At 35.7% G+C, this 15,462-nt stretch overlaps 1 protein-coding gene across 1 annotated transcript in view; it reads left to right on the top strand.

The window, feature by feature from the left end:
* The window catches only part of PIAS1 (protein inhibitor of activated STAT 1), a 104,460-nt gene that overhangs the window by 64,087 nt on the left and 24,911 nt on the right, over positions 1-15,462 (top strand). The window contains exons 3-7 of the mRNA XM_090270827.1: positions 904-988; positions 1,244-1,291; positions 2,559-2,649; positions 3,288-3,422; positions 10,228-10,333. Coding sequence (XP_090126953.1) covers positions 904-988; positions 1,244-1,291; positions 2,559-2,649; positions 3,288-3,422; positions 10,228-10,333 — 465 coding nt within the window. The remainder of the gene's footprint in view (positions 1-903; positions 989-1,243; positions 1,292-2,558; positions 2,650-3,287; positions 3,423-10,227; positions 10,334-15,462) is intronic.

Consider the following 15,462-nt stretch of genomic DNA (forward strand, 5'->3'; position numbering starts at 1 on the left):
AATTACCCTGGAAAAGTACAGTTTAAATAGTCCGGTATTTCTTAATTTTCATATTATTTTATTCACTCAACAGTCATTCAGTGCTTCTTTGTGCCAAGCACCGAGGAAACATTAATGAACAAGAGGGATATTGACCACTGATTTTTTTTCATACATCTAATGTGTATTCAAAGCTAATAGAACTGAACTGTTGCTGCTATAGCAGCTCACTGTACAGATCCCTGCTCTACACTGACCTGTGCTTGCTTGCCTGCTCTCTTGCTCTTTTCTTGCTCTGCATCCCTTTCTCTCCCTCCCTTTTCTTTAGCCCCTTCCTCTGTTCTTTTAATTCTTTTCATCTTTGAGGTAGTGAGTGACCACAAGCAGATTCTGAAGTCAAGTCATCTAAGCATAGGAGAAACTATGTATGATATTTATTGGATAAAACTTGAATGATATAATTAGGAAGTAAACACAAATTTTTATTTGCTTTAAAGACTAAATGTGACATCTTACTGTGCAGTTCTCAGGGTGGATATGCTTATTACTTAGCTCAGAAACCATGTACTTTATCTTTAAATGGGTTTATGTTCTACTTTTAAGTAATATTAATATTAGCATGTTTCATTTACAAGTGTACCTTTTAGGTGCCAACTTTCTACAATTAGATAATCTTTTATTAGTGTTTCTTTGAGTATATATTTTCTGAATCTGAATCCTGATGTATCTTGTGGAATTAGCCATTTTTATGACTATTTCTGTTATATTAACTGGCACATTTTTTATTTTTAAGAGCTTTAGTTTCCTTGTTATCTAAACTCTAGAATACACCTTAGTTAAGGGTATGTGATTGGTTATTTATTTATGTTGTTTATCGATGAATTTGAAGGAAATTAAAAGTATGATTTTTCTTTTTTTATTTAGCATCAGACAACAGTCAGCGCTTTCGAGAAACCTGTTTTGCGTTTGCATTGACACCACAGCAAGTGCAGCAAATCAGTAGTTCAATGTAAGTTGTCTTCAAGTGTAACTTGTATTTTGGCCTTTAAATCCAGTTTTGTCTATAACTGATTTTTAAAAACAGTGTATTGGGTATTAGTGTCATGCAAATATTAGTATTGAAAATACTATTAAGTGTTAGTTACCCTAAAAACAGTTGTATTTCTGATCAGTTGAAAAACTTGGTGTTGGTAACAGTGTCTTTGAATCAGCTTTCATGTGCATATTTTTAATATAATTGTAGTTCTTATTCTGTCTTTTCTAGGGATATTTCTGGGACCAAATGTGACTTCACAGTGCAGGTCCAGTTAAGGTACAGTGTTGACTACAGTATATATCCAAAGTTTAAAAGTTAATATTCCTTAAAGATTTTTTAAAATTCACCTAATTTTTATTAACTAAATTGAAAATATTGAGTTTAGATGTTTGGGTGAGGGAAAACCTTCTGTTATGAAATGTTCTAATTTTGTTCAATTTAGATTTTAATATAGCAAGTCATGTATCATATATCTAACTACATCTCTATTTTGGTTGCGCTTGGTTGAGAAGCTCCAGCTAATGATATGTTTAAATATCATAGTGGTCAGCTCTTTAGAAATACCAAGTTTATGATATTAAAGGCCTTATCTGCATGAGTGGCAAACTACTATAGATAAGGAACTGGTACTTAGGTTAAGTCTGCAGTGTTTCATGGGTGAACAAAAATCAGAATAATCTGAGGTAGAAAAGTGGAATGAGCCTCATTCCTATATTGGAAATAAGGAAGTAATTAGGAGCAGATGTTGTAAATAGTAAATTAATAATTTATTTCTTGATCTATCTAAAAGTGAGTACAGTGAGAATTTACAAATTATATAGCGGCACTTGGTTTTCCCAGAAGGTTATATACATTTAATTTAGGAATAAATATTTTCGTGGGTTCCTTCCTTCCTTCCTTCCTTCCTTCCTTCCTTCCTTCCTTCCTTCCTCCCTCCCTCCCTTCCTTCCTTCCTTCTCTTTCTTTTCTTTCTTTTTTTTTCTCTCTTCCTTTCTTTCTTTCTTTTTTCTCTTCCTTTCTTTCTTTTCTTTCTTTCTTTCTTTTTTTCTTTTTCTCTCTTCCTTTCTTTCTTTCTTTTTTCTCTTCCTTTCTTTTCTTTTTTCTTTTTCTCCCTTCCTTTCTTTCTTTCTTTTTCTCTCTTCCTTTCTCTTTCTTTCTTTCTTTCTTTCTTTCTTTCTTTCTTTCTTTCTTTCTTTCTTTCTTTCTTTTTCTTTCTTTCTCTCTCTTTCTCTCTCCCTCCCTTCCTTCCTTCCTTTTTTTCTTTTTAAAGATTTTATTTATTTATTTTTAGAGAGAGGGGAAGGGAGAGAGAAAGAGAGGGCGAGAACCATCAATGTGCAAGACAAACATCAATTGGTTGCCTCTCATATGACCCTTTGGTTCGCTGGCCGGCGCTCAAATCCACTGAGCCACCACACCAGCCAGAGCTAGTCTTGATCGTTTTTTAATTAAGTTTGGCCATCTTTTATACTAGCTATTGAGAAAAAATATTAATGAGGTCATCTTTTAATAAAGGAAATTAAACTTGTTTTTTATTGTTTAGGTTTTGTTTATCAGAAACCAGTTGTCCACAAGAAGATCACTTCCCACCCAATCTTTGTGTGAAAGTGAATACAAAACCTTGTAGCCTTCCAGTAAGTCCTAAAAGCTATTTTTTTTTTTAATGCATTACCAACACAGGTATTAAAGTCATAGCTGTTGTTAATCATGGTTTTCATTGAGAAAGTATCTCTATTTTGGATGTGTATTCACTGAGTGGAACACTTGTACCAACTTTGTACATTTAACAGCTGTGACATCAGCTATGGAGACAAAATTTAGGGCTTGGAATTGAGTGTGGTAGATTTAATGTTGTACTGGATTTTGGGGAGAAGAAATTGTTTCAGTAAAACCGCAACTGCATTCATGTGCATCTGGAAGTCTCTGGTAGAATGGAAGAATACTGTGCCTTAAACAGGGTGAGAGTGGGGGCTATTACTGGTCAACTTTCAGATAATTCCTTATATGTATACTTACGTGCGATCTTTATTAATTCATCCTGATTCTTTAATTTTAGAGATTTTTAAGATCTGTCACTAATGATTTTTTCAGGCTTACTATAATGAGACTTCAGGGCTGTTCATGGAAACACAGGAAATTCTTATAGATGTTTGTCTTGTTTTTCATGGAAATAGTCATATACTCAAGTACATAGTGTGTAGGGGTTTTTTAAAAAGGAAGTTGAAGTGATTGTAGAGATAATAAGTAGAAATAAATTATATTTTATCCTTAGGGTTATCTTCCACCTACTAAAAATGGTGTGGAACCAAAGCGACCCAGCCGACCAATTAATATCACCTCACTTGTTCGATTGTCCACAACTGTACCAAACACCATTGTTGTTTCTTGGACTGCAGAAATTGGAAGAGTAAGTAATTTTTTTTTTTCTATCAGGTTTTTATATTATACGGACGGGTTAATCTCCATGGCTTCTTGAGCTTATATGTAAATCATGTTATAAAATGAGTTGCAAAGGGATTTATTTTTGTCTCATAATGAATTTTCAGCATGTTCCCATTTTAAAAATGGGATCGAGAAGTTCAGGTGTTTTATAACTTGATCTTTTCATTCAGCAGTTTTATCATAAATGTCTTCCTATGTCATTACATATTCACCTACATGATTTTGAGATGGTTACATTATATTCCGATATGAGTATGCTGTAATTTTGCCTGATTCCTATTGTTCATCACTTCATTGACTTATTGATTGATTCATTGCTATTTCAAAGAGCATTTTAAAGACCGTATTAGTAGCTGTAGTTCTGCATAAGTACATGATAATTTTCTTAAATTCCCAGAAGTAGAATTACTGAGTCAAAAAGCATGCAAAATTTTAAGAAATATGGTATACATTGATGGATTACCTTCCAAAAAGATGTATTAATACAAATGTATACTCTGACTTTCAGTGTTTATTTACATGCCTACTGACTCATACCCTGTCAACGTTGCATTTTTTAAAAAAAGGTTTACCAATTTTAATAGGTAAATAATGGTACCACATTGCTTTAATTAGTACTCCTTTTATTATTACTGACATTTAACATTTTCTTTATGATTATTTACATTATAAAATTCATATCTATATTTTATTGATTTATGAGTTCTTAATATATTAAGGCTTAACCTTCACATGTTGCAAATATTTGTTTCTAGTTCATTTGCCTTTTATTTTTAATTATGTGTTTATTCAATGTGTAGAAGATTTAAATTATGGAGCTAGTTTTTTTTTCCTTTATAGTCTTTGCTCCTAGACCCCATCAAAGCTTAGTCTATTGGCCTTTCCCAAGATTACATAAATAGTATTTGTTTATATTATCCTTTAGACTTTTGAGGTTTTCTGTTTTACCTTTAAATATGTAATCCATCGTAAATTTTATGTGTGGTATGAAATACAAATTTACTTTGATTTTTTTAGTCATTTAGTTGTTCTAATACCATTAAATAAGTGCTGATGCAGAAGCCGTCATTATTATGTATTTGATTTTTACTTATCCTGGGTATGCTTCTGAACTTTTAAAATATTGTTTCTTATTCTAGCATTTTTTTTCTGAAACAATGTCACAATGTTTTTGATTGTTTCGTTTTTGTGATAGGAGCTCATATCTATTCACTAATCCATTTGAAATTTATTGAATGCTTACTGTATGCAATGAACTATACTGTAGTATCATAGCAAGAAAAAAATATGCTGCTCTTTTGGAACCTGAGATCCAGGGGTCAGGGGATCACACAAAAATGTGAACTTATTTATCATAAGTACTATAAAGGAGTGGTGTGTGGTGATTTTAAACTGTACTGAAGGGTGTTTTGAACTAGAGAGAGGTCAGGCAGGGCTTCCCTGACAAAGTAGTTACTGAGCCAAGAGCTGAGAGAAGGATAGAAGGAATCCGGCAAAAGGCTCAGAGGAAACAACCTGCACCACAGCCCTGTGCCAGGGGTGAGCGCAGCTGTTTTCAAGGACCTGAAAGGGAGCCACTGTGGCTAGAGTGCAGAGAATGGAGAAAAGCAATATACAAGATGCCAGAGAGCTAAGAAAGGTCCTAACCATGCAGGGTGGGCCTGAGAAGCCAAGGGGAGAGTTTCAGAAAGGAAGGAGATGATAAGCAGTACTGAACAAGTGTTGAAAAGTCCATTAGTGAAGCCTAAAAAAATACCCCTTGGATCAGGAACATGATGGTGACTTAATTTAGCATGAGCTCTTCCGGTGGATGGTGGGAAGAGAAGCCAGACGATGACCAGGTGGAGGTGAGGCAGTAGAGATAGTGTGTTAAAGAAGTGTGGCTGGAAAGAAGTATGAGAATTATTTTTTATTTTAATGGGAGAGTCTTGAACATGTATTATGGATGATGGTAGGAATCCTTTTGAGAGGAAGAGGTTAAGTATACAAGAGAAAGAAGTGATAATCAATAGTGAACAGCATAGTAACACAGGATAGCTAGAAGGGATAGCTTCTTTATTCAGTGGAAGAATAGAAAGACTGGATAAGTGTATATGATTGATATTGGAGAGATGAGCAAGTTCTGACTGGATGACTTAGGTTTGTGAGATAGGAAATAAGGTAAGTCTCCTGAGAGTGAAGGAATAAATAGGGGCTTTAAGAAGACTGGACGTGTTGGAAAAGTAATTGCAGAAAGACATGTACCCCTGCATGTACTCCCCAAATCTTAATTATTGTTGATATATTTATAAGCCAGTAGTGATATATTGGTTCCAATAGCTTTTTAGTTGACTTCTTGGTACTTCTAGGTAGGTAGTTTTGAGTTTGAGATGTATCATTATACAAATAATCCTAATACATACTTGGGCCATACTTTCTTTTCTTGTTCTATTGTGCTAGCTAGAACCTTCAAAACAGTGTTAAATAATGTGAGTGCTAGTGGACATTTCTTCACTTGTTCCTTATGTTAATGAGAACATTACCAGTGTCACAACATTAAGTATTATAATAGCTGTTAATTTTTGATAGAGCCTAATTATATCAGTGATACATTCCTCTATTCCTCTTTTTACTGTATATTTTTGTGAGAAATGGATTTTGAATTTTATCAATTTCTCTTTGACATCTGTCAAGGTTACATTTGTTTCCTTTACCCAATTAATGTAATTAGATTTTCTGAATCTTTTTTTTTTTAATGACATGTTTCTTTGTTTTGTTTTTTTTTAATGTGTTTTATTGATTATAATGTTACATTTGTCCCAATTTCCCTTCCCTCTTCTCCCCTCCACCCGGTGGCCCCCCTCCCTCCAGTTGTCCCCCCCTTTTAGACCATGTCCATTAGTTGTGCATATAGTTCTTCTCAACCTCTCTCTGTCTATTCCATTCCCTCCTACCATGATCCTTAATTCCTATATCGTCTCCCTCCCCCTCCCCATTCCCCCTCCCTGTTGACCTCCCCCCAATATGTTCCCCGTACCTATAGTTCTTTTTCCACTCTCGTTGCCTGTTTAGTTTGCCTTTGTTTCAATTCCCTAGCTTCTGTTTTTGGTTCTTGTGATGCAGTTTTCCTTTTAGTGTTCATAGTTTTGATCCTCCTTTTTCTAAACCAGTCTCTTTAACATCTCATATAACAGTGGTTTGGATCTAATGAACTCCTTCAGTTTTACTTTGTCCTGGAAGCACTTTCTCTGCCCTTCTATACTGAATGACAGCTTCGCTGGATAGAGTATTCGTGGTTGTAGGTTTTGGATTTTCATTACTTTGAATATTTCTTGCCAGTCCCTTCTTGCCTGCAGGGTCTCCCTTGAGAAGTCAGCTGATAGTCTAATTGGGACCCTTTTGTACATGATTCTTTTCTTCTCTCTTGCTGCTTTTAAGATTCTCTCTTTATCTTTAACTTTTGACATTTTGATTATAATGTGTCTTGGAGTGGTTCTCCCTGGGTCCAGTTTTTTTTGAATTCTCTGTGCTTCCTGGACCTGTAAGTCTTATTTCCTTCCCCAAGTTTGGGAAGTTCTGCTTTATTATATTTTCACTTAATTTTTCAATTTCTAGTTCATCTTCTTCTCCCTCTGGCAAACCAATGATTCTTATGTTGGGCCTTTTATAGCTGTCCCAGAGGTTTCTGATCCTCTCATCATTTTCCTTGCTTCCCGTTTTTTCTCTCTGCACTGGTTGACTGTTTGTTCCTTCTTTGTGTTCTGGTTTGTTGATTTGAACTCTGGATTTTATTTCCTCACCATCTGTCTCGTATGTAGTTTTGTTCCTTTCATTATGAATGTTTTTCTATTCTTTCTCATCTTTTTCCAGATCTTTTGTTAATTCTGTAAGCCACCTGATAACAATGGCCCTGAACTGAGCCTCTGACAGGTTTCTTATTTGTTCATGTGTCAGATTCTTCATCTGTTGCCTGGTGAGCTGCGCCACCAGGATTTCTATAGTTGTCTGCCTCATTTTGACAGATGCATTTGTTTCCTTTACCCAATTAATGTAATTAGATTTTCTGAATCTTTTTTAATGTTACACTTATAGTGTATCTTGGGGTTTCCCCTTGTGACCCCCTGTTTGAAGAGGATGTTGAAATTTTTGTTTTTTTGTCTCTGTGTGGAAGTATAGCCTCCCAGGGAAATGTGGTAAACACCAGGGTGTTGACAGTGAACTATGAACAAGGCTGAAACTGTGGGAGAGGAGGGAGAGTGGTTGCTGATACACAGCACTAGTGGAGGAGGCAGGGACTCTTCCCATGGGAAGAGTCAGTATCTTCAGTGATAGGAAGGTCTGCCAGATAAGGTAAGATCTGTGTGTAAGACTCCCATCCAGATGTTGAAGATCTTTTTGAAATAAAACATTGAAAGAAAACTATTCTTTTTCAAAGCGCAAAAGATAATTTATTAGTTGTTTTTCAATCAGTAGTTTTAATTCAACTTGTAAAGATACTCAGTTGAGACTTCTTATCCTATCTCAGGTAGTCACTGCATTTAGCATTAATAAATACTTATTGTAGAGAAGTTATTTAGATTAGTGGTATGAAGAGCACTAAATTAAGTAGATTATACCTTAATTATGGAGAAAATGTGCTATTTTTGAAGGCTTTTGAAGAAAGCATTTGACAAAAACATCACTGTAATGCAATATATATCAATAGTTGGAGTTAAGTAGTACTTTGAAGGGTTAATGGGAACAATATAATATCTACATAGAAGCGATACTGTACCACTGTTAAGTTTTGGGGTTTTTCCTACTGAATCTCTTTAATGTGATATAAGATTTAATTCCATATTATCAGTACAAGTGGCATTTGTTAACAGCTAATGGTTTTTTTGTTTGTTTGTTTTGTTTTTGCTGTTGCTGCCTTTTTTTTTTCTTTTTCTTTTTTTCTTATTTGGTTACATGTTTCAACTAGAGTGAGCATACCTTTTCAACTGAACTTGTAGTTGTGGTTTCTACTTGATCTTTCTTTAAAATTTTATATAAAGCCTTAGGGTAATTCCTAGTTCTGAAGATTCAAGCTGTCAGTACATAATTTCACAGTGTTAATTAGCATTTCTCCAGTTTCTATCATACTTGAAACACTAATTAAATAAATAATAAAGGTGAATAAAGTTTTCTCCTAAAAGAAGCCTTTTAGTTTAATATTAGATTGGTACGTTTTATGCTCTAAAATTTAGGCAGGTATTACGGTTTTTTGTTCCACATTAATGTCAAATTTATAAATGAAAGTAAATTAGCTTTGACACTTCATTTTTTCACCCAGAACTTGTATAACATGTGAACGTGAACTCTAAATGAAAAATTGACCTTTCAGAGGGATTGTAGGATATTTTTCTCTTGTTGCCAAGAGAGGGAAAAGCATTTTTAAAACTGTGAAAGTAACTGAAAGTTGAAATGTACATTGGACTATGTTAGGAGAGTCATAGCAAACAGGGTGTGTAAAAGCAAGAACTGTGAAGAACTACACTGGCCTTGGCCAGTAAGTCTTTTCTTTCCTCTTGGATTCTAGTGCCAGGTTTATCATCAAGCAGATGCATGATCATGAACAAATTGCATACTTTTCTGGGTCTCAGCTTCATCAACACTTACAAAAACACTTTTCCTCCTGATTTCTTACAGGCCTCTGTGAGGTTTAAATGAAGTGTAGGGAGTCTATGTTGAGTGCTTTGAAAATGTATGTAAGATAGAGGATGGCAGTAATTATTTTTTCTTTTGCTTCTTTCTAAATCTCTTGATCTTCCTCCTGATTCCAACACCAAAGATCTCTTACCCTTCATAAGACTGAGCCCTTTTTTCTTCCTCTTATCCAGTCACATACCTTTGCTTTGCCTTGGCTTGTTGTTAACTCTTTTCTTTGTCCTCCTTTCCTTCTTCCGTCTCTGGGTAGTCCCTCTGCTGGTAATGGATATTCATCTATTCATTTACCAAACTAGCAGCTTCTCATTGAGAATCTTTAATATACCATCTTCTCGTTGTGTAGTGGCCCAAGTAGGGTCTTTTCAAGAACTAGTTAAAGGTATAGAGAAAGATTAAATAAGTATAGGTTTGGAAGCCAATCTAATCTGTGATTTTTTAAAATTAGTGCTTTATATATATCTGTTACCTCCTACCTATAGTTCATGATGACTGGCATCTTACTGGCATTGGTTTATATTTAGTTGTAACAGTGTTCTTTTAAATTGATTAGTTTCAAGCGTAGGTAGTCAGGTAATATAGAAGCATGACAGACCTGGCTTTGTCACTTGAAAGTTGCAAAATTAGGGCAGGTTCTTTTACTTCTCTACACTTTACTTTCCTCATCCCTCAAAGTAGGTTTATGACTACCTCAGCAGCTTTTTTCTTTCCTTTAATTTTATTTTATTTATTTATTTACAGAGAGGGGAGAAGGGAGGTAGAAAGAGAGGGAGAGAAACATTAATGTGTGGTTGTCTCTTGGGCACCCTCAACTAGGGACCTGGCCCACAACCCAAGCATGTGCCCTGACTGGAAATTGAACCTGCAACCATTTGGTTCACAGGCCAGCACTCAGTCCACTGAGCCACACCAGCCAGGGCTATCTCAGTAGCTTTTTGATTAGGAGTAAAAGAATTACTGTTTATGAAAACATCTGAGATAGTGTTTGGCATACAGTAGGTGTTTTAATAAGTGTTAGTTTTCTTTCCCTATCACTGTGGGATTAAATTAGATGTACTATTTACTTACATATGTTGTTTGTTTTCTGCATCTTTTTTTTTTTCCAGAACTATTCCATGGCAGTATATCTTGTAAAACAGTTGTCCTCAACAGTTCTTCTTCAGAGATTACGAGCAAAGGGAATAAGGAATCCGGATCATTCTAGAGCTTTAAGTACGTATGATAAACTTATTTCATTTGTGTAGCTTAACTGTTTTTGGTAAAGGTTAGAATAGTATATTCTAAACTCAAGAAGGGTTTTTAGGTTTGTTTTTTTTTTTTTAGAGTTTATAGAGGATTAAAAACACTGAAAACCTTGTTTTGTAAGCTAGAGTGAATCAAGACTTGAGTAATTTAATGTATTTGTCATAACCTATATTTCATAATCTGTATTTTATTGATCTTAAAATTAACTTTGTAAAGTCAGTATGTGAACATGGAAGAATATTTACGAAGACCTCATAAAGTAAATGTTTAAGGGATTCTAGGAGGTGGGAGGGAAATATTTGCATATATTTCATGAGAATTATTTTACATTTAAGATTAATTCAAGAACAGTGTGCAGGGATATGTGATGACTTCATCCCTGCATTAGCAAAGCAAAAGACAATCAGTGGGGTGGTAGAAATAATAATGAAGTAGGTTCTTCTGTTAATCAGTTACGTGGTCTTGGACAAGTCTTCTACTCCTGTGAGTCTCATCTTCCTTATCTGTAACTAGGTTTGTACTACATGGTATCTAAAACCTCTCCGAAGTCTGGGTTCATAGTTGTGAATAACTAGATGGCTCATTTTGTCATGTTGAGTGCGATATAGTCATAAGGTCTGCAGATTGACTTCTGGCCTTAGTTTTTGAGGGTTAAGACCAGAGTTTTTCAGCCTTTCCAAAGAGGTGAACTAAGGTCTTCCTTTATTCTCTTTGTGAGAGAGAGATTTTTCGTGGATGGATTTGGGAATGGGGCTGGGTGCTTAGAGAATAAAACTTTTATAGACAGGAGTTAGATAGCTACCCTTTAAGGATTCTTGATGGGAATTGATTAATAAAGTCCACTCTCAAACTTGTGGTTAGGAACAATGTAGTGGAAAAAGGTAAAGTAGTAAGACCAGCTTTCCTCTCATTTCCTTTTGTGGCACAGCTTTGGTTTTTTTAAAAAACCTATTTCCATGTCAGAGTAAAAGATCGCACTACCTCTGAACATCTGTATATCCATAATAGTTCACTGAAGGATTTTTCTGTATTAAAGGGGCTTTTTTAAAAGGCAAGTAATCCTGAGTCAGGAGGAGCACACTTTTGACTGCCTCAGTAGATATTCGTTGACAGACAGCAGAGAGCTAGAACAACAGCAATGGCTTGGGATCTAGGGGAATGGAAGCACCATTTGGCAGGGGCAAGGAGATAATGGGGGATCCTGACATAAGAGAAGGATCAGGCATCCGTTTGGAAGGAGAACGCAAAAGAAGAATTTTTTTTCACACTCTTGCTGAAGTCCATTCCTGGTCTTTCTACTGAAACTTTATATTTTCCACATAGTGTTAGAATCTCGTCTAGTCAGAAAGCATTCTGGAATTTTTTTTTTTTAATATTCTGGAATTTTAAGTAAGCCTGTGTGGAAAAGGTAATACCAAGAAATAAGGCAGATAAAGTGGTTATAAATAATAATAATAAGTTTAAGCGAGCCTGTGTGGAAAAGGTAATACCAAGAAATAAGGCAGATAAAGCGGTTATAAATAATAATAATAATAACAACAACAATAATAATAATGCTACAAGCTGTCTTTTCACAAGCTCTTAACTCTTTCCCACTGGTAGCTGTAGCATCATCTGGAGGGAGAGTGGGTAGGTGAACCTAGAATTACTCTGTTACCTGGAAGTAACCACTGTTAGCCACTATTAAGCAGCAAAAGTGCTTAATTCAAAAGCTGTTTATTTCATCTCTGATACAGTGCTGGAGGTGAAGGGTGCTTGCAGATTGGGTAGTATTTTTGTGGCAGTTTTAATATCGTACCTTATTGGCCTCGGGAACCAAAGAACATTAATTTGGACCCCACCAATAAGACATTTGCTGTAACTAGCTAAAGAACAGATTGTTTGCCTTCATGCTATCTGTAAAGAAATAGCTTTCCTAACGTATTATCTGCAATTAAAAAAATTATGTAAAACAGCTTGACAGAAGAAAATGTTGGCAGGTTTCTCAGATGTTTTTGAAGAATCAAATTAACTATATGAGTCACTCTTAAATCTTATCAATGAAGTCTACCGGCAAAGTTTTAATAGTCAAGTCAGACACTATTATGTTCTTGAAAGAATAAAGTTGATAGCATTTAGACTTTTCCCAGAGAAATTCATCCTTTGATTTATTTGATTAAGTAGATTTTTGTATTGCAGCTTCCCCATTTGTGTAGAATTGTCCCCTCACAACTATCACAAAAATAGTCCTTTACTAATTCTTGGTCAAGTTCCTGTTTCCTCTCCTTCTTCCTTTAAGCAGTCACTTTAAAAGTTGGCCATACTTGACTCAAACATTATTCCTCCACAGTACACTGTCAGTGCAAGAAAATTGGGGCTATAAGATGTGAGTTCTCTAAGCTGTCCATTTCTTCCTTAGTCTAGTGCCACCATAACTGCTTTTCAGATATCTGCACCTGTACCCCACCTTTATTTTCTTCAGTCTCAGGAGGAAATATTTCTTTTCCTGCTTAAAGTTAATCTTTTATTCATTTATTCTTCTCACTCAAGAACTTATATTAAGAGTCTGCCATATCCCAGACACAGGAGAATATAGCATTAAACAAGACACACACAGCCTCTGCATCCCCCAGAAGTTTGCAGTCTGGTGGGAAAGATAGAATTAAATGATTGCACAAGTCATTAATGAATTACAGTTGTGACATGTGCCTTAAAGAAGAAAGACAGGAAACTCTGGAGGTAACAACGTGAGAACGTAGTCCTTTCTGGTGCTGTGATGTTTAATACAAGATTGTAAAAATGAGGAGCAATTAAGCCCCAAGACAGGAGGGGGATATGCCAAGAGACATGGCCAGTGGAGCTGAGGTAGAGAGAACAAAGGAGAGTAGCCAAAGAGATGGCCATGGGTTGGAGTCACTTAGGTTGATATAGGTGATAGAAAGATTTTTAAGCAGTGACATGATCAGATTGGGGCAATAACAAGATCACTGATGACTGAATTGAAGAGGGGTGAGGCTCTGCAGTGATGCCAGTTCGGGACCTCTACTGTACAGCTAAGAGATAATGGTATCTTAAACTAAGATAATGGTGATGGAAGTAGAGAAAAATGGACAGTTTGAGAAGTGTTGAAAGTTAGAAATCATGGTGGATTACATGTGGGGAGTGAAGAAAAAGGACAAGTCAAGGAGTTCTGGGCTTCATAAGCACCAGGTTACATGGTAGTGCCATTTATTGAAATGATCAGGTTGCAGGGAAAGATCAGAGGGCATTCTTAGACTTTTGATATTGCTATGTTCAGGAGACGTGCAGGAGGAGATGCTCAGAAACAGTATTACCAGACCGGGCTTCCTCCTATAGCTGCTCTCTCTCCTGTATTTTCATTTCCTTCTCTACAGGCTGTTTGTCAGCCTTCCCTGTGAAGTTCTTTTCATCCTTTAAAAAAAATACAAAAACAAAGTTATTCTTCAGGTAGAGCTTTGTGTTCCTCCTATTGTTGTCATCTCAGTTCCTTGGAAGAGTAGTCTGTACTTATTTTTTCTACCTCCTTATTTTTTCTACCAACCCATTGTGATATTTTAACTTCTCTCTGTCCACCAAAACTGCTGTTGTAGGTGTCAGAAAGCAGTAATCTGATTGCCAAATTTAACACTTACCGTTTCAGTTTTCATGTTGGATATTTTTATGTGTGTTTCATACCAACCACTTTCTGCTTGAAATTCTCTTCTCTGACTAGTACTTCTCAAACTTGCCTTCAATGGATTCTTTTAAAGGAAGCATGCTAAGTGTGTGTCTTCCCAGGGTGTCATCCTTGGCCCACTCTTGTACATACTTTCCCTAGATGTAATTGCATCCAGCCCTGTGGTTTAAACTAGCACCAACTCTCAAACAGATGCCTTCACCCCAGACCCTGAATCCCATATATAGGTATGTACAGCTAGCTGCCTTCACTTAAACACTATTGGTTCCTCAAATGAAAGTATTTAAAACTGGACACACCAAGTTCTATCAAACTTATACCCTAAATATTTCTCAAATCTGTCTTTTCTCTCTTCCTGCCAGCACTGTTCTTGTTTAAGTTTTCATATCCTGCCTTTATTTTAAAAACTTTTTCTTTAGTAATGTTGTATTCTCCTTTCTTGGTTCCTCTTCATATCTCTTCTGGTAGTAACCTAAGCAATTAATACAGATCTAATCTTACCATTCCCTTGCAATCCATGTCTTTAACACCAGTGGAATAAAAACTTCAACTTCATTAGCATGGCATGTGCAGCTTTCCATGATGTGGCCCCTGCTGATTGCTTTCCAGTGTCATCTGTATTCACTCTTATTCTCATACTCTGTTTCAAAAATACTGAATTATTTCCTTTTTCCTTGGTGCTTTGTGAGTATTGTTTTCTATGCCTCAAAACTTCCCTGTTGCCTCCTTTGCCTAACTCTAGTTACCTTTATGTTTCACATTCTCCACAAGATATACCTAAACGCCTCCAGTATAGATGAGTTGCCTTTTGGCTGGTGACCTGAGCATATTGCCATCGGCATCTTTACTCCCTACTAGACTATGAGTTCCTTTGGGCAGAAATGTAATCTTATTTTTCTTTGTGTTCCTAGTGCTTAGCACAGTGCCAGGCACGTAGTAGAGCCTCAGATTTTTGTTGAAGTATACTGTGAAAAGAGATCTAGAATAAAAACCAGGTCTTTGTACATCTGTTTCCTATAAAATGAAATATTGGACTTAATATGTTCAATTGCTTCCAGCCTTAAAATTCTAAAAAGCTGGATATAAAATAATCTAATATTAAGGAAGGATAGAAATTATCTCCAGAAAACAAACCTAGAAAACAGCACTGTCTAATGGAACAATCTGTGATGCTGGAAATGTTCTAAATTTATACTGTCCCATGTGGTAGCCTCCAGCAACATGTGGTTATTGAGCACTTGAAATGTGGCTAGTGCAACTGAGGTAGAGAATTTAAAATTTTATTTAATTTAAATTTAAATACAGCTACATGTGGCTAGTAGCTCATAGCCTGTGACAAAAAATTTTTAAAAGATTAATTTTAGCCCTGACCGGGTGGCTCACTTAAAGCCTTGTTCTGTACACCAAAGGGTTGTGGGTT

This window comes from Furipterus horrens, unplaced genomic scaffold (assembly GCF_987537825.1).
Source record: "Furipterus horrens unplaced genomic scaffold, mFurHor1.1.pri manual_scaffold_3, whole genome shotgun sequence".
In the NCBI taxonomy this organism is placed as follows: Eukaryota; Metazoa; Chordata; class Mammalia; order Chiroptera; family Furipteridae; genus Furipterus; species Furipterus horrens.